The sequence below is a fragment of the Phaseolus vulgaris genome, chromosome 6 (genome assembly GCF_000499845.2).
Source record: "Phaseolus vulgaris cultivar G19833 chromosome 6, P. vulgaris v2.0, whole genome shotgun sequence".
Taxonomy (NCBI): Eukaryota; Viridiplantae; Streptophyta; class Magnoliopsida; order Fabales; family Fabaceae; genus Phaseolus; species Phaseolus vulgaris.
This window is the reverse complement of record NC_023754.2, coordinates 24649641-24672228: the sequence shown is the minus strand read 5'-3', so window position 1 is coordinate 24672228 and position 22588 is coordinate 24649641. Positions and strand designations below refer to the sequence as shown.

At 30.2% G+C, this 22588-nt stretch overlaps 4 protein-coding genes across 7 annotated transcripts; 3 read left to right on the top strand and 1 right to left on the bottom strand.

The window, feature by feature from the left end:
- The first annotated feature begins 2060 nt into the window (after positions 1-2060).
- LOC137832140 (acyl carrier protein 3, mitochondrial) lies at positions 2061-4110 on the top strand. Of its 3 annotated transcripts, none has more exons than XM_068640158.1 (3): positions 2061-2240; positions 3168-3399; positions 3590-4110. In XM_068640158.1, the coding sequence occupies exons 2-3, from the start codon at positions 3205-3207 to the stop codon at positions 3776-3778; spliced, it is 384 nt and encodes a 127-aa protein (XP_068496259.1). In that variant the 5' UTR covers positions 2061-2240; positions 3168-3204; the 3' UTR covers positions 3779-4110. The 3 variants fall into 3 exon arrangements, with proteins under 3 accessions (XP_068496259.1, XP_068496258.1, XP_068496260.1); XM_068640157.1 differs by lacking the exon at positions 2061-2240 and adding an exon at positions 2317-2345; XM_068640159.1 differs by lacking the exon at positions 2061-2240 and adding an exon at positions 2424-2699.
- Positions 4111-8212: 4102 nt separating this feature from the next.
- Positions 8213-9637, top strand: LOC137832139 (nuclear transcription factor Y subunit B-3-like). Its single transcript, XM_068640156.1, has one exon. The coding sequence runs from the start codon at positions 8884-8886 to the stop codon at positions 9424-9426; it is 543 nt and encodes a 180-aa protein (XP_068496257.1). The 5' UTR covers positions 8213-8883; the 3' UTR covers positions 9427-9637.
- Positions 9638-12321: 2684 nt separating this feature from the next.
- Positions 12322-16897, bottom strand: LOC137832138 (nudix hydrolase 2). The gene is made up of 9 exons (XM_068640154.1): positions 16447-16897; positions 15387-15583; positions 14627-14692; positions 14353-14490; positions 13833-13910; positions 13695-13745; positions 13537-13571; positions 12975-13083; positions 12322-12567 (listed from the first exon to the last, which is right to left on the bottom strand). The coding sequence occupies exons 1-9, from the start codon at positions 16556-16558 to the stop codon at positions 12367-12369; spliced, it is 987 nt and encodes a 328-aa protein (XP_068496255.1). The 5' UTR covers positions 16559-16897; the 3' UTR covers positions 12322-12366.
- A 1418-nt stretch (positions 16898-18315) lies between these two features.
- On the top strand, positions 18316-20653 carry LOC137832137 (trihelix transcription factor GTL1). Of its 2 annotated transcripts, none has more exons than XM_068640152.1 (2): positions 18316-18765; positions 19669-20653. In XM_068640152.1, exons 1-2 carry the CDS (start codon positions 18548-18550, stop codon positions 20438-20440), a joined length of 990 nt encoding a protein of 329 aa, XP_068496253.1. In that variant the 5' UTR covers positions 18316-18547; the 3' UTR covers positions 20441-20653. The 2 variants fall into 2 exon arrangements, with proteins under 2 accessions (XP_068496253.1, XP_068496254.1); XM_068640153.1 differs by lacking the exon at positions 18316-18765 and adding an exon at positions 18940-19176.
- The last annotated feature ends 1935 nt before the right edge of the window (positions 20654-22588 follow it).

Genomic DNA, 22588 nt, shown 5'->3' with positions numbered 1-22588 from the left:
TAGAAAAATTTTATTGAGTTGTCAATTCTTTATTATTAAGAGTGTCTTAAAATTAACACCTTATAAAGAGAAAGTGAAAATGTACATTCGAAAATTTTAGATATAACATTTCATTCAAATAAGATGTGTTCTTTGTTATTCTTTTACTAGTTGCATAGGTGTATACTTGAAAAGATATATAAATGTCAAATGTTAACAACTCTCAATGTTAATCTTACTCAATTCTACTAAAAAAAAATAATTGTCATTCCTCAAAGTCTTCCAAATTTTGTGGCATGAACTACATATCACCTTATTATCACCAAATTTATGTATTTTTATCAAATGAAACACGAGTTTGAGATTAAATAAGTGTGATACCAATATGGTGGAGTTTTCTCTATCTATCTCACTTATTTTAAAAGTTTTAAGAGTTAATTATTTAAGGACAAATACTAAAAAATTGATGTTCTAAAAACTTTATTTTGCTACTTTGATCATAATTTTTAGTTTCCACTATATTAGAAAATAATTTGGTGAGATTGAAGTTTTGTACCTAACATCTTCCTTTAAATAGTAAAGATATCATTTCAATTCCTTATATGAAGGATCACAAAATGTAATATTATTAAGTAAAGATTATTTTTATATCCATTTTGGTAACAATGTGTGAAGTGTGTGAAGTGTTTCACAAGTCTTAATCTTGTATTTCTTTATTGCTCATAGACATCATGTTAGAAATCTTTTTTATAAAAAATTAAAGGTTGAAATTAGAGTTATACTAGTAGATATTATAGTTAACTTGGAAAGGACAACAAAGAAAAAAAATATTAATGTTTGTTTGTTTTCCGGTACAATGAGGGAGGAGGGAAGGAGTGATTATTGTGTTTATTTCAATAATTTTGAGAGTGAAGAAGTTGATACGAAAGACGGTAGAGTGTTTTTTCAATTTTCATATTAATAAAAATATTTGTGATGATTTCATGTAGAATTGCATTTTACCCAAATATTTTTGCACATGCATTTTATTATAATATACAATATACAAAATTAAATATTACATAAATTTATTTAACAATTTAAAAAATATTTAATTATAATATTAATAACAACGTATAATTATAAATAATGAAAATAATAAAATAACATTATAATATCAACAATACATATATAGTTGTATAAAATAACAAATATATATAATAAATATTATTTTTATTATTTTTTATACATATTCTTATACATTCTTTCTAATCTTCACAAATTCAGTCCCTCACCTTCCCCTAAATCTCTTCTTCAATCCAAAAGAATTGTTCTCAGAGAGAAAATTGAAGAGAAACAAACAATCTTTCAAGATCAAGTTGCACTTATTCTAACCTTCACAACTACTTAAACACACAATTTCTACTTATATCTTATCTATATAGCTTGTAAACACTGAAAATAAAGTTAAGTTTATATTAAGATTTTCACAAAATATTTCAAATGATAGAAATGAGTATCAAACATATTTTTAAGGCTTAAAAGTGTATTTTGAAATTTTCCTCAAATTTTAGCATATCTATATTGAATTTAATCTAGTAAAAGTTGGAAAAAAATATGTTTCACACAATCTTTTTTCAAATCTGAATATTTGTCATATAAAAAAATAATTATAATTTTCTAAAGTTTCAAATTCTTTTTAAAAAAAACTCCAAAATTTCCTTACATTTTTTATTTGAACCAACACACCCTTGTTATGGATAGTTGGTTTGGCTTTAACAACACAAAATATAAGTTTCTGACGTTATAGATAAACAGACACTTTTATCTATTTAACTTATTATTTATAAATTTAACATAGTCTACACTTATAATATAATAAAATGTTTAAAAAAAATATTTTTTAATAAAAACGAAACAAATGCAAATGTTCATTTAATTAATGGAAACTTTGCATTATGTTTTTATTAAAAATTGATTATAATTTTTGTTATTAAATTGAGTGCGTGTCTCAACTGGACTATTTTATGTTATGGGAAAATACATTATTACTCAATAAAGAAAATAAAGTTAAAGTAATAAATTTTGTTAAAATTAAATAAAACAGAGCTGCTATAGGTGGGGTTCTCAACTGTGTAGAGAAGGGTCGAAAGTGAGAGGAGGCTAGTAGGAGCGTGCAAGAGTGAGCTTGTGAAATAAGAGAGTGGCATTATATCAAACACCTACCAGGCCACTCATTTGTCAGCATATCTGACAAAATCACTGCCACTGCGCCGAATCTCGTGAGTGCCCACTTCCCTATCTTCCTCTTTCTACATTTTTCTCACTTCCAATCTCATTTCCACTCATACTCTTTCATTTGGTTGCTATTTGATGAATGCTATGCTGTGAGTAGGTTTAGCCACTCTAAGTTTGTTATATTATATGGAAACATGATATAACATTTCAGGTGCATGTGCAAAGTTGTTTATAATCTATCCCTTTCAAGACAGTTTAATAGAAACGAGTTGTTGTTGAACTGTGACATGCTGTTTGCAATGTTACCTTTGTGGTGACCCTTGGTGTTTCTTGGAATTTCCCATCTTCCTTGACCCTGACGGAATGTAATGCATACAGTTCCTGGTGCCAAGGAAAGAGGGACAAGACAAGCACCTTTCCTTGTCTAATTCTTTTATTGGTTCTTACCAGAGGGTGATATTTTGTTTGACAAAAGACCTGGCTAATGGTGTTGGCATCTCAGAGTTGAGTCCTTTCAAGTCTTACATCATGTCCAGTCATATATATAGCTTCTAGGATCCTTGCTGCTCATAGACTATGGCTTAGGTCCCTTTATTTTTCCATGTATTTGCGTTTTTGGCTGATTTTGATGGGTTTATGCAGTGCTTGTAGTGTTATAGACTTCAGAGTTTTTTTAGCTTCAACTAATTATTTTTGGGAAAAAACCTATATGCAATATCTTAGACTCCTTGTATGTTGTTCTTTAATTAGAATTGATCTTTAACTTTCGTAATTTTCTTGATTGCAAAACAACTCCAAAGACACAGTCAAGATTGCATCTGTTTTTTGCTTATACTATTTGTGTGGAAGTATTAGCAGTGTTTTGAATGAGAGGATGGAGAAAAAAGTCCTTTATTATCCTCACTTTAATAGTTTCACTCTTTAATGACACTTCTATGTTCTGAAACTAATAATCTTGGATAATTTTGAAGAGTGCTTGCACTGCTTGGATCATTTGCTGGTTTGAATATGCAAAGCATAAGGAAATCTATCTTGAATCAAGTGAATTTGAGGAGGTCAGCTGAAAGATGGCTTTTGGCGAGGGATGAAGGTGCGAATATGCAATTGAGATATTGGTGCTCTGCGACAGCTGCCAGTTCTGATCAAATACTGGACCGAGTAATTGCACTGGCCAAGAAGTTTGATAAAATCAATGCCTCAAAGGTATAAAATTAATGGTCGAAAGAGAATTATCATTTGATATAGCTATATTTAGAGCTGGATAATCCATTTTTCTGTTTTTACTATTCATATGTGAAAACTTCAAAATATTGCTGAATCATTTTTTATGCTGAAGGATAACATTTTGGGAAGCTTGTTATTACTTCTAGAATTCTACTCGACCATTTTGTAGGTTACTGAAACAGCTGATTTTCAAAAGGACTTGAACATGGACAGTTTGGACCGAGTGGAACTCGTTATGGCCCTTGAAGAAGAATTTTCTATTGAAATTCCTGATGAGAAGGCAGATAAGCTTGCTTGCTGTGCTGATGTGGCGAAATACATAGCAGAGGTTGATCAGAAAAACGTGGAAAAGCCTTAACTTCTTAATATTGCTTTGTGATATACATTCCAGTTTTTTGGCTGTCTCTTTTAAGTCAGCTTAGTTACATATATGCATACTATCTGCAGTTTGGTTTATTGATTTTGTGGTAGTTATTGGTAGAATGCACAAGAATCCCATTATCCATGGTGATCTTTGAATGTTGAAATGCACTCCTTTGAAGAATGTGGAGTAATTGACCATCCCAATTTATATTTACCTAGGCTATATTTACCCCCTTCAATTGGGACCTTATTCTACTTCACATCCTTCAAGAATTGAAATCAATAGTACTTACAAACATCAAGAATACTTGACTTTCTACATTCCAATCTATTGTTGTATTTACAAAATATATATCTCAGGTAACTCTTGAATTTCATCTATATATTTTCCAAACTGATGATAATTGTTCTTGAACATTTTGGATGGTGAAGTTGTAGTGCTACCTAAAAGTGCCATCCAAGGGTACCATGGTTAATTAGGAAATCCTAATCTTATGTACGTGGCGTGTAATCTCTTATTTTCTACTCGCTCTTTGCCTCTATGGCGAATGCTTAAACCTTATCTTTCCTGAATTGCAGATGCCATTCTCAAAGAATAGCAATCGAAATCCCTTCTGTCTCTTGAAATTAGTAGGGAATCCCTTTGGAATCCAATTATACTCTTGACTTCTCAGATTTTTCATTATATAAAATTGATTCAACTCATTGATGTATCTTGAGAGAAGAACTCGTGTTGTTTCTAAGGATTAAAATACATGTCTTCATAGTTTTGTATAACATTAATTAATATAAATCATGAATATTAAATGGAATTAATATTGGAGAATGTGAGACCTTTTTTTAAAATATTTTTTATTATATTTATTATATAATAACATTTACTATTATTCTCTAAAGTAAGCTTTCCATTTTGAAGGGTAATCTCAAAATGTGTTAATAAAAAAAAATTAGAATACCTCAAGCTTTTCTTAAAAAACTTTTCACAATTAAGTTAATTTTTTGTCACGTTAGAAATTTAGTTAACGCAAATCTAATCTTGCGTATACGAATCAATAAATATATAGGATTCAAAAAAGTAAGCATAAAAAAAGAATTAAAAGGTAGAGTAACATGAGACAAAAAAAATAAAAATTATTCCGATCTCCGTTGTATTCAACATATTACAACTAATACAATTCTTGACTAAACCCAAACATTTATTAACTCCTTTTGAAATGTTTGAAATGTAACAGTGAGGCCGCAAAATCAATATTACTTATCGGATCTCAACGTTTGGTCAATCGTATGTAGTCGAAACACACGTCTATCGATTTGACTGATAGTTTAAGACAAATTACGTTCGATCAAAGTTAACAAAGCTAATTCTTAATTAGGAGCTAGATAATTTAGTCTTAAACTCAGTCCAACTCCTTAACCTGATCCACTGATCCAATAAGGAAAGTCCACCATAGATAATATAAATAACGCACATTTCAAGAAATAGGTACGTCATTATCTACCAAACTCTGACAACCGAGTGTTGAACACTTTGATTGACTTTAGCGTCGAAGTGCCTTCTGCAGGTATCCCGTTCGATGCTTACAAGAAGACCGAGAACCAAGACTACGAAGGAAAAATACAACCGACCGATATAAAGAAGGAAGAGAAATCCTCTTAACAGCTCTCTAGGCCCCAACCCTTATACAAGAACATGAAAAAATTAAAATATTGAAGAATCCTTTTACAATTACCTTTTGAAAAGAAATCATTTTTCTAAAATCTAAAAGATATAATCTGAAACAATGATAGATATAATCTGAATTGTGATTAACAAAAAAATAAAACTATAAACCCCAATTATTGAATTTTTTTTTATAAAGAGAGAAGTAAATCGAACGGTCTTCTTAAAACTTTGTTAATGTCCTATAAGTTAAGTATTTTCTAATTACTGCAAATATTCCTTTTAGTTTGATGATAAACCAATATAAAGGTTTGATTTGTATGAGATTTTTGCTATGAAGTTGGTACTCATTTACCATTAGAAGTGTCAAAATGAATTCAAGTATTTGGTTGAACTAGATTCTATTGGTTTAAGTTGACTTGAGTTGGATTGAAAACAATATAATCTTTTAAATATAAATAAATTAAAATTTACTCATTTAATTAGTATAATAATCGAATTTAATTATTAAGATGAGTTTAAAGTGTTGTGAAATTATGAGTCCTCTTCCGCTAATAACAAACTCAAGTTGTAATTAAGTAGTGGGATGATTTATTTGATGAGCACAATGACCTTAAGAATTGAAAAGTGGGACCCACAACTATGATAATGTGCCAGGTGGCTCAACGTGGTGTAATAAGAACAAGTCAACAGTGTCAACGTATTTGTCTCATGCGGAGCGCACCTACACTCACAACATCTCATCTCATCTCATCTAATCTCATCACAACATCTCATCTCAACTTCTCATCACAGCTGACTGAAAAACTTCACAAACCCACCCCCTCTCTATAATCTGATTGACTAAGATTTTTAATAAATTTTTAAGAAAAAATTCACAAATTAAAATTAATTTCATAAAATAAATTATTTATCATCTTTTCAAGAATTTTTTTTTTTTTTTTTTTTTAAATTAAAATACATTTATGTATAAGTTAACGTGTAATTTTTTTAAAAATTTATGCATACATTAATTTTAGTATATAAAAAAATCAAGTTCATTTATTAATTTTCTTCTTTAAAAAGGATTTATGAAAATAAATTTGTATAAATACTCTTAAGTTAATTTATATTAAAAAATTACATATAAAGGTTTTGTTTTTAATTTATTTATAAGCTAATTTTAACTTGTGATAAAAAAATGTATTTTATTATTATTTTTTGTCCAACCCGTATTCTCTTTTATCATTCATATTGTTTCTCAATTTCTTAGTTTAATGATCGTGTATATAAGAGTTTTATCCGATAATTTCAACATTTTTGTGATGCTTTATTCGTAATAAGATATTGAATCTTAACCCAGAACAAGATAGATGTATATGTATTATCTGCACTTCAAGATCATAGACTTAAATATAAAAAACATATATTTTTTTATTCAGTTTAAATATTTTTAATTTTTTTAACCCCAATTCAGTTTAAAATGGAATGAGCACTTTTTAAATATTTTAATATATAAAAAATAATATTTTCATGTTAAAATATTTTAATCAATATTTAAAATTTATTTTAAGTTATTAATTAATTTTATTTACAACCTAAACATAATTTGACAATCACCCTAAAATTTTGTTACTATTTTAGATTCTGCTAGTAATTTCGTTATTAATTTTGTTTTAAATATTTTCTCAAAATAAAAGCTTAAAACAAAATTGGCAAGTGACTTCTCTCTTAAAACTCAAGGTAATTTGATCATAAACTTAAGTCTTGTATATTTGGTAATTGATCATAAAACTCAAGGTAATTAGTAGTTATAATAGATAAAACTTGATAGTTAATATTAAATATAAATTTAGAAATTATTTTATAAATTTTTATTAATAATATAAATTACTTTAAATACTAATAATTTTTTAATTTATAAAATTATATATAAATTAATCAACATAATAATTACATTTTGTCTCAAAATTAATTATTATTTTCTTGTAGGTATTAATATAATTTTTTTCTTAAGATTTGAATTTCATATTTTTTTGGTATGAAAATCTATGATTTGGCTCAAGAACTTAAAATGAATTTCTTTAAAAATAAGTTATGATTTAATCAAATTGAACTTTTCTCTATTTTTTTTATTTTTTTGCAGAATCCAAAATTAATATTTTAATTCAATTTTATCCTGTAGTTTTTATTGTATTTTTAGAATTGTATACTAAATATTAAAACTCTTGGTTAGATGATAGATAAGTAAGCTCGAGAGAGAGAGTGGACTTTGATAACTTAAAAATTGAGTGTATGAATTTTTTTGTACATATTAAAATGTCTATAATAGTGTAAGTTAATTATTAAAATCTATGTAATATATATAGTGTAATACCTACAAAATCAAGATTAACAATTTATTTAAATAATTACACGCAATAGATATTGTAATATATAGATTATTAAATGGTTGAATTATAAATATTTGATAAAATTAATTAATTGTCCGGTTTTATAAATTTTATATAACTATTAATTACATCAGTGAATGCAATGTTTTCCTTTTTCTGTCAAAAGAAGTAAATATTATTTAAATCATTATAAATTACGATTTTGTTAAACAAGCAAATATTATGGTAGTAACATATTTATTTCTGTTTTCAATTTTGAAAACGACTATTTTTTTTTAATTTAAATTTATAATAAATATATATTTTGATTAATAATTATAATAATAATAATAAGAAGAAGAATAATGTGATAAAGTGATTTGAAGGCTAGGCTTGAAGTTTTTGTCTTCATAGCAGATGGAGCCGTCCTACAGAAACAGCTTATAAGCTCTTCTTCCCTTTACCATAATTCAACACCCACGTGTTTCTCCATCTCTTTCCTTCTAATCCAACGCTAATCATCAACCTTACGCGTCAACTACTTAATTAATCACATAAACCAACGCCCACAAATTAGCCACGTCTCTTAGCTAACTACACTCCATAATAATTAAGCAAAATTAAAAAACTCCAAACACCTTAATTATTCCAATTCTTCAATCCAACAACACCCACTTCTCCCACTCCAACCCCCATTTTCCAACCTTTCTTATTTAATTATATCTTCTCCCAATTATTCACTCTCAATCCAATCTTAATTATTATATACCTAGTCAAATACTATTACTAATACTTTATATCTATTTTCTCATAATATACACATATCTTTATTTAAATAAAACAATCTTATTCCAATCAAATATCTAAATTTATGACTCAGTTAATTATTAGAATAATTTTGTATCAGTTATTGTACTATAGTTGTAGTAAGTGAGTTAATTAATACTTTATATATATATATATATATATATATATATATATATATATAGAGAGAGAGAGAGAGAGAGAACATAGAATAAAAAGAGTTGTGTGTATATAATAAGTTTGTAGGTGGTGGCGTTTGTGTTGTTGACTATAGTGAGTGAGGTTATGGCTGAGTCTGATAACGATTCAGGAGGGCAAGCCGGTAACACGAATGGAGGCAATGAATTCTCAGGGTGCAGAGAGCAAGACAGGTTCCTTCCCATAGCCAACGTGAGCAGGATCATGAAGAAGGCGTTGCCGGCGAACGCGAAGATCTCGAAGGAGGCGAAGGAAACCGTGCAAGAGTGTGTGTCGGAGTTCATCAGCTTCATAACAGGTGAAGCATCTGATAAGTGCCAGAAGGAGAAGAGAAAAACTATCAACGGTGATGACCTACTGTGGGCCATGACCACACTGGGGTTTGAGGAGTATGTGGAGCCTCTCAAGATTTACCTGCACAAGTACAGGGAGATGGAGGGGGAGAAAACTGCTATAATGGGAAGGCCACTGGGTGGTGGTGGTGCTGGTGATCAGAGGGATGAGGCTTATGGCCATGCTCATGGCCATGGAGGTATGGTACCAAACTCTATGATGGTGATGATGGGGCATCAGGGACACGTGTATGGATCTGGGAGTGCTGGCTCAGCATCTTCTGCAAGAACTAGATAGTAGCAGGTTTATGCATGTGTCTGTTTAAGCTTAATTGATTCTATAAGATGATTATCATTATTTATATTCGTATATGTTTTGGTTTAATTGCTTGTTGAAATTTCGTCGTTGAGAATATAGACATTATATATCATGGATGATGGTGATGTGGCATACACAGAATTTTTGTATTCTTCTTTATGTTTTTATGTGTATTTGTTTGCTGATCCTAGTATGGTGGTATATAGCTTCAGACATATCTTTTTTCGAAGAAAAATACATAAGGAAAAGAAGGAAAATATTTTGGCATTATTTTTAAATTAACCAGCAACTACTGCTGCTTTATCTTCTTTTTTTTGGAGTAACCGATGATTGTTGCATGATATGGTGTTGTATAGTGGTGTAGCATTTTTGTCTTCTAGTTTTCCAATTTTAAGAAGTTAAAAAATAAATGAAGCATCTGTGTTACATTGATATAGATACTTTCCTTAATAGTGAACTGGGTTAATGACTACAAGAGGGGATAAAGAATCGAGTAGCTAAACTAGTTTATATGCAACAAAGAACACTCAATATAAATTATTAGGTCTTTTTTAGAAAAAGGCTTCATATCTGAATGAGTATACCAAAAGGGTTTTATTAAGTTAAAGTTGACTTTACTGATATACGTATACACAAACTTAAAAAAATAGTCTGTCACTCTTAAATTAATAAATAAATATAAATATGTTGGTGAAAAGAAATGTTTAAAAAGGAAGGGACAAGCAGCAGCGTATCAAATGGTTTTCCCTAACTGAGTACCAAATCATGGGATTAATATCTTCGGTCTTTAATATTTTTTAAATAGCTAGGTTTAATATTTTTGTTTTCATCTATTATAATATAAAATTATTTTTTATTATTAATCTAAATTTTATATTAGTATAAAAATATTAAAATAGGTATTTATATATATGGAATTGATTTAATTTAAAATTCTATTTCATCAACACATTATTAATGTAGTTCTAAGGATGTCGTCAATAAAAATAACAACAAATTTTTTAAAAAATCTAATAATAATTACACATACAAAAGGATCTGTCTCAATATTTTTATACTATAGATACTTGAACTTGAATGGTAAGTTTCAATCAGAAACAAAAATTAATTTATCACAAGAATAACAAAATATATTTAACCCAAAATAGATTATATAAAAAAACATAAATAATATAAAACTTACATATGATATTTATTTTATAATTACTTTAAGAGTACTTAAAGACAAATAGTTGGTTATATAAATGTTTCTTCATCAATACTTTTAAGACAATTGTTGACATGACTCTTTTATTTATATCAAGCATAACTCATATGGAAGTAACTGTCATAAAAATTGAAGATAATTCTAATTAAAGTAATTTACATAAAATGTTGTTATGAATAGCTTGAAACTTTCACAGTATGTTTATTATTGAATGTAAGTGATCCGCTAGAAAATAATACGTTAATAATCAATAAAAATAATAATTGCATAATAGTGATACAAAACTCTCCCTGTTATTTTAAAGAATAAGAAATTACATAGCCAAAAGATTCTGTCTTTCTAAGTAGTCCTAATTAGTTAAAAGATTTTGAATGGCTTACATTATTTGACTCGAGTGAGATATTTTTGCATGAATGAGTTTTGTCAAATTTTGAGTAGGATAAGGTTGTTGTATAGACTAGATTATCTAAATGTTGTACAAATTGAAGTGAAGGGAAGTATTGTTAAAGTTTGACGCAAAGTGTAGACAAGCATTGAAGCAGAAACAAGAGACATCAGTTCCGTGTTATTCGGATGATTAGGCTTTTGCTTCAATCAGTGGTATCAAGTATACATTTTTCTTGCCTCTACTTTACGCTTATTCTTCATGTCTACCATCTATACATATCTAAAGAGACAAAGGTGTTAGCATCAGAATTCAATTGTTTAAAGACGAAATATCTCATATGGTGTTGGTGAAATAATTGCCCTTTGGTCAAGGGAATGAATATATGGTCCCCGAAAGGACGTTTAGGCCATTGATAATTGCCTTAGGTCAGATTCTTGTGTAAAACAATAGTAAGAAGGTGGAAATTGAAGCAAAATTATAATGTTACAAGGCCACGAGGGGTTGTAAATTAGATTTCTTCCTTCTGAAGAATTAGGGGTTGTCTATTGACGCTTCAACTACATGTGAAGGCATGGCCACACAAAAGCCTTGAATGGATGATGGATTTTGTTACTTAGTCAAGATAGTGGACGATTAGTTTTGAAAATTATTACAATATAGGTGAAGGGCTGAACAATATTTCTTCACTACTGCTATTCACTGTCCATGGTGGGTCTACGTGAAATCATAAACTGTTTTTCTCTTGCTCTTCAACCATTAGTAGGGAAAGTGAAAAAAAAAACCACTTGGTAAAACATACCGATGTGTATCTTTCTAGTTTCACGAGAATGTAACGTTTGATTAAAGAGGTTGTGTTGAAAAGAGGAGAAAAACAGGGAAGTAATTGGTCCACTCCACTGAACATTGCCTTTCAGCACTTTGATACTAATAAAATAATTTAGTGCACTGCGCCAAATGTGCGCGCATGACAATCAGCACTAACAAGCTGCTACCAAAGTCACGGATGATGTCAACATTCATGCAAGTTCTCTTATGATGTCTGCATAGTTCTCTTATGATGTCTGCATGACTCCAAAGAACTTGCAGTCACACACTTCTGCTTAAAAGAAGAAAATAAAAAGAAAAGAAAATGCGTTGAATCATCATGTATTACGTGAAAAATGATCGTTTGTCGAATGTTAACTTTTTCCTAACCATTATCGGCAGAAACTACATTTTATTATCAATGAAATTGCTTTCAAATTTGGCTTCCCTGACGAAGAGCAGCATGTTCACATAATGAATCAAATGAAGTAATTGAATGTTCTTTAATCTGTGATGATTATCAGGAAGAATAGGAGTTCTTTAAGGTCCCAGCATTCAAGTACAAATAATTCTTTTGATCAGAAAAGTTCGATGACGTAGATACAGGACAAAATCCAGAATATTGTCCACCCATCTTTGCCAAACATGTATCATTTATGTACTTCAGAAGCTCACTCTTTTGGACGAATGGCTGGGCTGCATATTCCTCAAATGGCATCCACTGCAGAAAAATAATCATAAGAAAAATTGATATTTGCCTTTGTCTATAATGATTTTACATTTCCTTGGGATCCTTTTTCAAAGTATAATTTAAATTTAAAAATATTTGTGGTCTCTATAGTTTGAAAATGATACTATGTTTTAGTTTTGGGGTTTTGCTAACCAATGCACACAGACACCGGTTAAAGATTTAAAAAGAAAAAAGTTTTCATCAGAAATCATACGAGAGCCTATTAAAAAATATAGAGAACACATTCTTACTTATCCCAATAAATATTTTCCTTTTAATTCCTTAACTACTGGTTAGTATTTTCCTTAATTTTTTACTCTCAGTAAAGCATTGGACATTTTAAAAGATATGCAAAACAAACTGTAATTACTGCTTGGCCTCAACCATAATTGGCATACCTGTGCATCCAGTATCTCAAATCTCTGTGTTTGGATGTTAAAAGAAAGAGGCCGCAACATGCACACGAAGAATAAGTCTGACTTCTCAAAGAATGAATTATGACTTTGTCTGTGGATCAGATATTTAGATGAAAGAAGAAAAGAATTCTCAGTCATTCATATTGCAGACTCACAAGAATTCAAGAAACTTCAAAAGAAATAAAGCACTAATTTATCAACAAGTAACAAAATTTGCGTATATAAATATTTCAAGCACATATTCCCTCGGAGACAATGATATAGCTAAAATGGATATGCTAACATGGGCAAACTACTCTTGCAAGACACCGCAAGAACTAAAAGTGGATCCTGCAGCTGGTGTATCAATGTGATCAAGAATTCCCTCATCTCCTGTAGGATTTTGGATTATATGATGTTGCCCCTTCTTTCCTTAGTCTCTATTGCCTACATCCATGATCAATGAGATCTGAACATTCTATCTCCTATTTGAAAGTCTCCAATATCAATCATAGAAACTTCCCGTATTCAAATTGCTACAATATATTCAAAATAAACATGCTACCTGAATGCTAATACTTCCACAAATTCTGAATCAATCTGAAAATTGAGAGAACCCATAGCAATTAGACTTCGAACAACTGTAAACTTTACTGACACTTAAACATATAACTGATTTCAGGACTAGCCACATTTAATTGGTAAAGCAATTAGATTACTTACCCCTGTTTCTTCTTTGACCTCTCTTACTGCTGCTACACAAATATCTTCTCCCTGTATAGGTTGAACGAGTATATTATATGCACACAGTATAGAGTTTTATTGTTACACCATAATGAGGAATATATCCAACACATCTACCTGATCAACAACTCCAGTTGGCAATTTCCAAATTCCAGTTCCTTGAAATAGTCCACTATTCTCTTGAACAACTAGGACCTAAGACCATAAAAGTAGAAAGTGAAATGTTGATCGCGAATAAAATTAAATTCTTCAGACTTTATATTAGTAAGAGAAACATTTTATTATTTTTCCAATGAAATTTCTGACAATGGACCTATCAGACAGAATCTGACAAAAATACAAATAAGCAGGAGCAATGGGTCAGAAAATGAAGAGACAAACTAAAATAAACAAATAGACAAACTAAAATAAACAAAAAAATAATCTAAATGTACTAGCTCCTTTCCAGAACAGAATGAAACACACAAATTAAGTTTTGTTCCTCCTCATCTATGACATTATCATTTTATCAAGATACAGGAAACACATAACAATATTTATCAAAGGCAAAACCCTCAAACAATAAGAGATTCCTTCGATTTAAGTATAAGCCTGATTATGAAGTTGCACTATATTGTGATAGACGGTGGGGAAAAACCTCTTGTTTTTCATTCATGAGTAATGAACCAACCCCCACCCTGTGTGTGGCATTTGCAGGAATAGTACTTGGACTGTCAGGAATCCAATATACAAGCATTAAATAATTTGGTTCAGCATGATGATACCAAAACCCCTCCTGCATAGAAGTGTACCGGAAATATTAGTTGATAAATAGAATTGATACCTGACAAAATTAATGGAACTCCAATTTTCATCAACTAAACTTATCAAGCACAACCATTATAATTAAGGTAAGCAATAATATTAGTCACCTTAACTAAAGCTTCAACTAGACTGGCTAAATGAATAGGTAATTTTATCCAAACACCCTTCTTGCCCTGCATGACAATGTTGATTCATTAATTCACATATAGTGATGGATTCTGGATTCTCAGTACAGATAAACATGCCCAAGATTTGTTGCATATATCTGACAAGCTTATTAGCTCGTTTAGCAAAATAAAACAGACAGGAAAGTGAGATTAAGAAAAAAGAAGGAAGTGAGTTAGATAAAAAGAGAAGAAACTTTGGCAAAACAAGAAGTAACTTCGATAAAAATAAACATGAAAAACCTTAATGCAAACTCAAAAGGAAAATTGTTCCATATCTTAATTGCTGAACTAGGATTATGAGGGCCAGCTAACATATTTTTTTGAATAACCTACTAAACTTAACTAGAAGATAACGATCTATACACCTGAGTGACACGTTAATGACAAAAGAAGAAACTAAAGTCACTTAAAATTAAAACTTCATGTGTGTCTGATGGATTGATGATACACATATGCTATTTATTGCTACACAAGGAAATAAAAAAGAAAAAACGGATGGCCAGCACACGTACATGGAAATTATCTATATATCTGGTTTGTGTGCTAGTATTATTTAACATGAGTCCCTAATCATGCATAGTTTTTTAAATGAAAAAGCCTTATATTTTATTAAACAATTCACCAGTATGTTTTGATCAATGAATGATATCAAATATGATATATTAATTACATTAAGCAACTAAGTAGAAAGATAATCTACCAGCTGCTTCCAGTGAGAAACCGAAGCCCTAAGGACTGGGATAAATGCTGAAGAGTCCATAGGATGGTCCAGTTCCACAGTAACACCACCATAATAATCATCAGTTGATGTTAATAGCTTAATCTGTTGAGCTTGATCTTCTGCGGAAGTTTCTGATGCAATTGCTGATGAAATTGCGGATAAAATTGGATAGGAGACTTTTGGGAAAAATAAAGAAAACCAAGTTAAAGTAATTCTTCTCTGGGAATGTTGCAACTTGTAAAAAAACTCACTAACAGCATATTTGGTCATGCGTCTGCTATATGCAATTTGTTTACGCCTAGTGAAGCTATTAGAGATTTGCATGGGTGACATGATTTCTTTTGCTCGAAAATATATTTCCTAACATGCTATAGTAGTGGACAATATCAAAAGCAGACAGCCACTCTTGATTGCAGAAATGTTGAGTGATGTGTGCGACAATGAACTTGATGATTCTCTAAGCTAAAATAGGCTACACACACACACACACTATTTAGAATGAACTAGCAAAGTAAAGGTTTACCCTGCCATATAATCGCAAAATGTCATCTATGATAGAGTTATTCCAGAGATTATTTTTTGACTAAGTTCAATAGTACCTAAGCATATATACTTGTGCTCTAGAATCAGGAGGATATTGGTGAGATATACAATAAGAATATATCATATAACAACACTCCTCATGATACTGGAGACCCCCAAAAAATACGCAATGGCAAGCCACACAGTGAGGTCTGCCCAGCAAATGCAGATCCAAACCGAAACCATCACGGTATGCGTTTGGACTAGTTATTAGTAACATTCAATTCAAATCAGGATATCATAATAATAATAATAAAATTTCACTAAATTATACTAACAATAAAAAAAACAGACACGCGCTTTAGAAGTTGGAACCAATAAAAAAAGGTGAAATTTTGGCAGTGATAAGCGATACCCAAAAGCGAAAAGAAACAGAATTGGCAAACGGGTCAGTATTAATCCGACAGAGCAAATATTAATAAGGTGGTTTGGTAAATGGTTTCAGTTAAAAACATACCTCTTGAAGTTGGTCTTCTCCCTTGAGATATGAAACGCAGAGAAGTTGTAAGATAGCGAGGATTCCTATTTGAGGAAAAGAGGAGTGAGAGCTTGGGAAGTAATCTGAGCATGTTGTTAACGTGAGAGAGTGAATCCAAACCAAAAACCACAGAGAAGACGTTATGGTAACATTTGTCTGCTTAATTCATTATTGGGTTTACCAGACAAGTAATGAACCTGCGAGTGCGTTAGGAACTGAAATTACTGAATCAAAATTTAACGTTGAAGGTTAATGGAGTGAGATCGGCGTGTTATTTGTGTTTGTGTGAAGAAAATGAAAAGTTAAAACCAAAAAGGGCATCCGAAATAGTGGAATCCCAACGACGGAAGGAATGGAAGCGGTGGAGAAGTGGACACGCAAGCGTAGGGATACCCTCGCCATTATGAACCAACAAACGGTCACATCCGTAATTCAGTTTGAGAGCTTAATTTTTAGTGTTTTTATTAAATTACAATTTTATTTTCTTCATTTATCTTTCTTTTATTAGTAAATTATCTATTACTTTCTCGAAAACTCTTTTTAAATAGTGTGTTTGTCTCGGATATTAGTAAAATCTCTAATTTAATAAAATATTAGTAAAATCTCTAATTTAATAAAATATTAGTAAAATCTCTAATTTAATAAAATATTTATTAGATTTCTGATAATTCTAACACGACTTAAACACAATTTTAAAAAAATGAAATATATTAATTTTATTATAATTACAAAAATAAAGAAAAAATCACTTTAAATCTATATAACACAAACACCGATAAAGATACTGATACGATATGGACACAGATACTGATACGTAAAATCTCTAAAATGTAGGATACGGATACACAAATCTATATATTATATAATTATGAATTATATAAATTGACAATAAAAATTTATGTGCACAAGTATGTTCCAAATTATTTTTTGGAGAAAAAAATGTTTTTCATGACTGGTTCACAATAATTTGTTTATTATTTTTATAATCAGGATCACAAAGTTTGAATTTTTAGAAAATTAATGTATTTTTCCTTTTTAAATTTGTGTTAAAATTGTACTAAAATTATCATAAATCAAATACTTTTTGAATTGGACACTTCACGGATTCGTGTCCTACATGTGTTATACGAGTATCGAACACCGACACACCATTTAAGAGAAGTGTCTGAGCTTTATAACTTTAAACTAATAATAAGAAACATCTTTCCTTTTGTAAAAAAATTGAAACATATTTATATATATAATTTTTTATTATTAATTTATATAATTTATAATTATATAATATCTAGTATTTTTATTTTTAATATCTCAGTATCTATCCGTCGTGGTGATCTGTAATACATAATCCACATGTTTATAGCTAATATTTAGATTTCGAGTTTGTGATCCATGTAAGAAAAAAACTCAATTTCACACGTAGTAAAGATATGAAAGCCTATAATTTTCCTTTAATGAATAGTTTTACCCGGGTAACAAATAAAGGACCCCAATTTACAAAACAGTCTTGTTTTATATAAACGATAGGCTAATTTTTTAAACAATGTGAAAACAGAAATATCTTTAGCCGACATCTTTCTACCGACACAAAATTTGAAATTCAATCGAAGACTGTACAAAAACACCTTAACGAACTAATGACATTGTCTCCTGTTTTTACCAGAATCCAAATCTCTAAACTGTGCACTAAATATTTAACTAGCTTAATTTAAATGTGAAAATATTATTATAAGAGTTTTTTTTAAGAAAGATGCATTTATTTCAGTTTGAAGGGATAAGAAATGGAATATGTGTCTTGCATTATTTAATTCTCTTGGACATTACACGTACCTAAAAGAAAGGGTGTAGTAAGAAAACATTTTGGGCACATAACCATAACCATAACAAGTTACAACAGTGCATGGGCATGTGGTTCACTTCATTTCTTCTAAGTTATAAACTGATTTACCAACAGAGTAACGCAGTAGTCATTTTACTTACCAATCAATAACCACACCATTCTCCTTCACTTTTCACCCCTTCTCAAAACCCTCGCGCCGCAATTTTTTTCCCCTTCTTTTCCTTTTTTTTTTTTTACCATTTTATGGACCTCTTCGCCGCCGATCACTTCCCCATCCCCGACCACGTCGCTCCATTTCCCGATTCCGGCGACCTCTTATTCCCGCCCGATCCCCTCTCCCACCGACACAACCCCCAGAAGCTCCGCCCTATCCGGTCTCTCCCTTCCGCCCTCAATGCCCATCCTCGTCCGCCCGATCCGATTGCCTCCGGGTCGGGTCACACCCCGAGCCACGAATCTGAGTGAGTCCTTTTCTTTTCTCCCATCTTTACCTCTGCTTTTCTTGTTTTTTAATCTCATCAGTTATTATAAAAATCCCCTTTTATCTCTTCCGTTATTTTTAATTATTAATTGGATTTCAATTTGTGTGGCTTTATCTTTTATTTTATGTTTATATTATACCCTGTCTTTGCGGGATGGGGGCGGAACGAACGGTCAATAAAGTGATTTCCTTTTTTATTTTTTAGTTGATTGAAAAAGTATTGTGATTGGCGCTGGTGGCAGAGTGTGTTGTTTTTTTGATGGGTGTTTGCGATTAGGTATTAGGCACGAACTTGTGCTTAGAATATGTTGCATTGCAGTGTTGTCCACTTGATGCTATACGCTCTGTGTTGTGTCTTTATGAGAGAGAAAGAGACTGAGCCCACAACTTGGTACTACTATACATCATTCTTTTCTGATTCGAGAATGCTTTGGTTTGTGATATTGTGCTTTTGGTGGATAAAAAAAATGCATCGTACGGTGTATTATTATTTTGATAGTTGGGTCAAGAGTTATGTTTTATTTGCACACGAGTATTTGTAGTATATAAAATGTTCTGTGTGGTAATTGACAAACAAGCCTTGTGGGCAAGGTCTTGTTGGAATGGAACCATTTAACCCAATGATTCAGCATCCCCAACTACTGATAATTAGTTACCTTTTATTTACTAACGGGAGTTGAGTGTGGTGAAAGGGTTAATCTCTTTCAACATGAAAAGTCAAGGTTCAGAACTTTACCAAAATAGTTGTGTTGTGTTTCATTTGTTTCCTGAGAGTGTTTCGAACAAGATTCAGTCTGATAGATGTGTGAAATCAAAACAGTCTTTCTTGACAGTTTTAAGATTGGTTTGGACTGTTCTTTTGATTTGTTCTTTTTCGTTTCAGCTCGGCTTTGGATGCGGAGGAGGAAGATGAGGATGATGACAATTCATCAGCAAGTACTGAAGGAAATGGCCCTAGAAAGAGAAGGAGAAAGACGGTGAGAAAGCTTGAAGGTTTTGTGAAGGATTTGGTGACAAAGGTGATGGAGAAGCAAGAGCAGATGCACAAACAGTTGGTGGAAATCATAGAAAACAAGGAAAGGGAAAGGATTAAGAGAGAAGAAGCTTGGAAGAATGAGGAGATGGAGAGAATTAGAAAAGAGGAAGAGGCTAGAGCCCAAGAAAAGTCTCGAAATTTGGCCCTCATATCCTTCATTCAGAATCTGTTGGGCCACGAAATTCAAATCCCCCAACCAGTAGAAGCATGCAACAAAAGAGAAGAGAATGAAGTTGAGGTGAATGCTCAAAAAGAATTTAATGGTGATCCCAGTAAGAGTAGATGGCCTGATGTTGAAGTACAATCACTTATCACAGTGAGAACTTCATTGGAGCACAAGTTCCGTTTCATGGGATCGAAAGGGTCAATATGGGAGGAGATATCTGAAGCAATGCATGGCTTGGGCTATAATCGGTCTGCAAAGAAGTGTAAGGAGAAGTGGGAAAACATCAACAAGTACTATAAAAGGACAATAGGGAGTGGCAAGAAAAGGCGTCAAAATAGTAAAAGTTGCCCTTATTTTGATGAGTTGGACATTCTGTATAGAAACGGCCTCCTAAGTATTGGAAATGCCTTGAGCAATACCACTGATGCTCCCCAGATTGAAGAAAAGGAGTAGAGTGAAACTTGAATACTACTTGATAGTCATAGATACGGCTTATGTATAACTTCTTTCACTTCAGTATTTATTTAGTCATTCTTCTTTTGAATTTCCCCACTGATTACTTTAGTGGACAATATACCATCCTTCAAATATGAAGCTCATTGGGTTAATATTTATAACTTTTTGGTTGGGTGGTGGCTTATAGCAATGAACAAAGGTGTTTTCTCACACTATAACTGTAAGTTGTTGATATTGATTTCAAAACAGTAGAAAAATGGCAAAGTAGTGCAATATGATTTGTCCTTGTTATTTAAGGTTTTCTAAGTTTGTTAACAATTTGAGGTGAACAATTTAAATAAGATGAAATCTTCGATGTAAAAATTTCATTTTATACCAGTATAAAAATTTCATAATGATATAAAAAAGTTAAAACACAAAAGTTTGAAAAAGTATATATGACCAAATATAAGTATTTAGAAGATCTCAAAGTTATGCTATACACCACAATAAAACTACATGAACTTTTCTTTTTACGAACTTGCTTTAGACAAAATGAATAAAATTTTCAACCTTTATATATACTCACAAAATAAAAATAAATTAGTAAGGTAAATTGAATTTTTTTATATATGATAAGTGTAAATTATTCAGTAAATTTTTAAAATTATTCAGTAAATTTGTAAACTATTGACTATTTTAGTTTTTAATTATTTATTTAATTGCGTCTTTGAACTTGTATTTGTTTTTTTAATTAAGTTATGAAAAGAAAATAATTGTCTAAACTAACTGTGTAACTTAATTAGAAAGGAAGAATCCAATTAAGTCACCAACAATACTTTTTAAGTAAATTATTTTTTGAGATTTTTCAATGAAATTAGCTCCTTAAAAATTTGAACAATACCTTTTGTGGTACTTTTTAGGACACATAACCACTCATGAATTCGTCTTTCAATTTTAAAAAAAATTATGACCTGTGAATGTAGATCCTTTTATATGTTTATTACAACTCAATTTAGTCTAGCATTCACATTAACCTTGTTTCAATTACACCATTATACATCTTTGTACAAGCATCATAATAGTACATTGGATAGGTTTGTTTTTGCTAATTTTTTAATATTCTTTAATGATTTTTTTATGTATTTGACTATTTTTTATTTTAAAAGAATGAATTGTTTTTAAGAAGTAAATTCCATTGGCTTTTTAAATAAGGAATTTTAAAAAATTACTTATTTTATAAATACTTAGTTTCAGTTTTATATTTTTTTCAAATCCTTACAATAAACTATAGAATGTTTTAAACTCTAAACTTATTTATTGTTAGTGCTTTAAATTTTTATTTTCGCACTATCATCTTCTTTACGTTCGCACGAACAATAAGTTTTTTTTTAAACAAATCTATTAAGGAATACAAGTAATTTATGTTCTTCTTTTAATATTAATGTTTCTACCTCAAATTTATTGAATATAATGAAGAATAATAAAGTAAAATTATCAAAATTATGTATGATTCAATGATAGCTGAATTATTTAAAACATATAAAATGGGTTGATTGAAAAGGTATCATTTGTGATGCTATTTTTAACCAATAAAATCATGTATGAAGACCATATAGTACTAATTAGAAACGAAACGAAACTTCATTGCTGAAATATTAAACTAATGTTCACGTGTTATGATATGACAAATATATGTGACATAATATTTCATTTTTTAGTTATATAGTGACATCTATTCGAATCTTTTTATAAAAAAAAAAATAGTAACATATTTTTAGTGTTTGGTGGGAAAGTAAAGATTCAAAAGTTACATGTAAAAGGTCATCTCGATGACGTATATAATTTGTCTGTGTTTATAAACATTAGTTATTTCAGTTACATATCATATATAAAGATTTTATTTTATATGTTATTAATATAAAACATTTTTCATAATTCATTTTATATTTTATTAAGTATAACTTTTGAAATAGTTATTAGCTAATTTTCAATTATATAATTATTTATATTTGAATTACGGGAAAAAATCTTCATATTATTAATATTTTAATTAATTCGTATAATATTATATGTAAAAATTAATTCAAATATTAAAAAATTTGTAATAATTTATACCCATTTTCAATTAACTTAGCTATAACCTTGGTTAATTAATGATCATAT

Excerpts from the sequence above, each read along its gene's own strand:
- LOC137832140 (XM_068640157.1), top strand. Across the intron at positions 3,400-3,589 it reads ATAAAATCAATGCCTCAAAG|GTTACTGAAACAGCTGATTT; the intron begins GTATAAAATTAA and ends ACCATTTTGTAG.
- LOC137832139 (XM_068640156.1), top strand. The coding sequence starts at position 8,884 with ATGGCTGAGTCTGATAACGATTCAGGAGGGCAAGCCGGTAACACGAAT.
- LOC137832138 (XM_068640154.1), bottom strand. The coding sequence starts at position 16,558 with ATGCTCAGATTACTTCCCAAGCTCTCACTCCTCTTTTCCTCAAATAGG. Across the intron at positions 13,746-13,832 it reads CAACTGGAGTTGTTGATCAG|GGAGAAGATATTTGTGTAGC; the intron begins GTAGATGTGTTG and ends CAACCTATACAG. Across the intron at positions 13,084-13,536 it reads GTGGAAGTATTAGCATTCAG|ACAAAGTCATAATTCATTCT; the intron begins GTAGCATGTTTA and ends TCTGATCCACAG.
- LOC137832137 (XM_068640152.1), top strand. The coding sequence starts at position 18,548 with ATGGACCTCTTCGCCGCCGATCACTTCCCCATCCCCGACCACGTCGCT. Across the intron at positions 18,766-19,668 it reads ACCCCGAGCCACGAATCTGA|CTCGGCTTTGGATGCGGAGG; the intron begins GTGAGTCCTTTT and ends TTTTCGTTTCAG.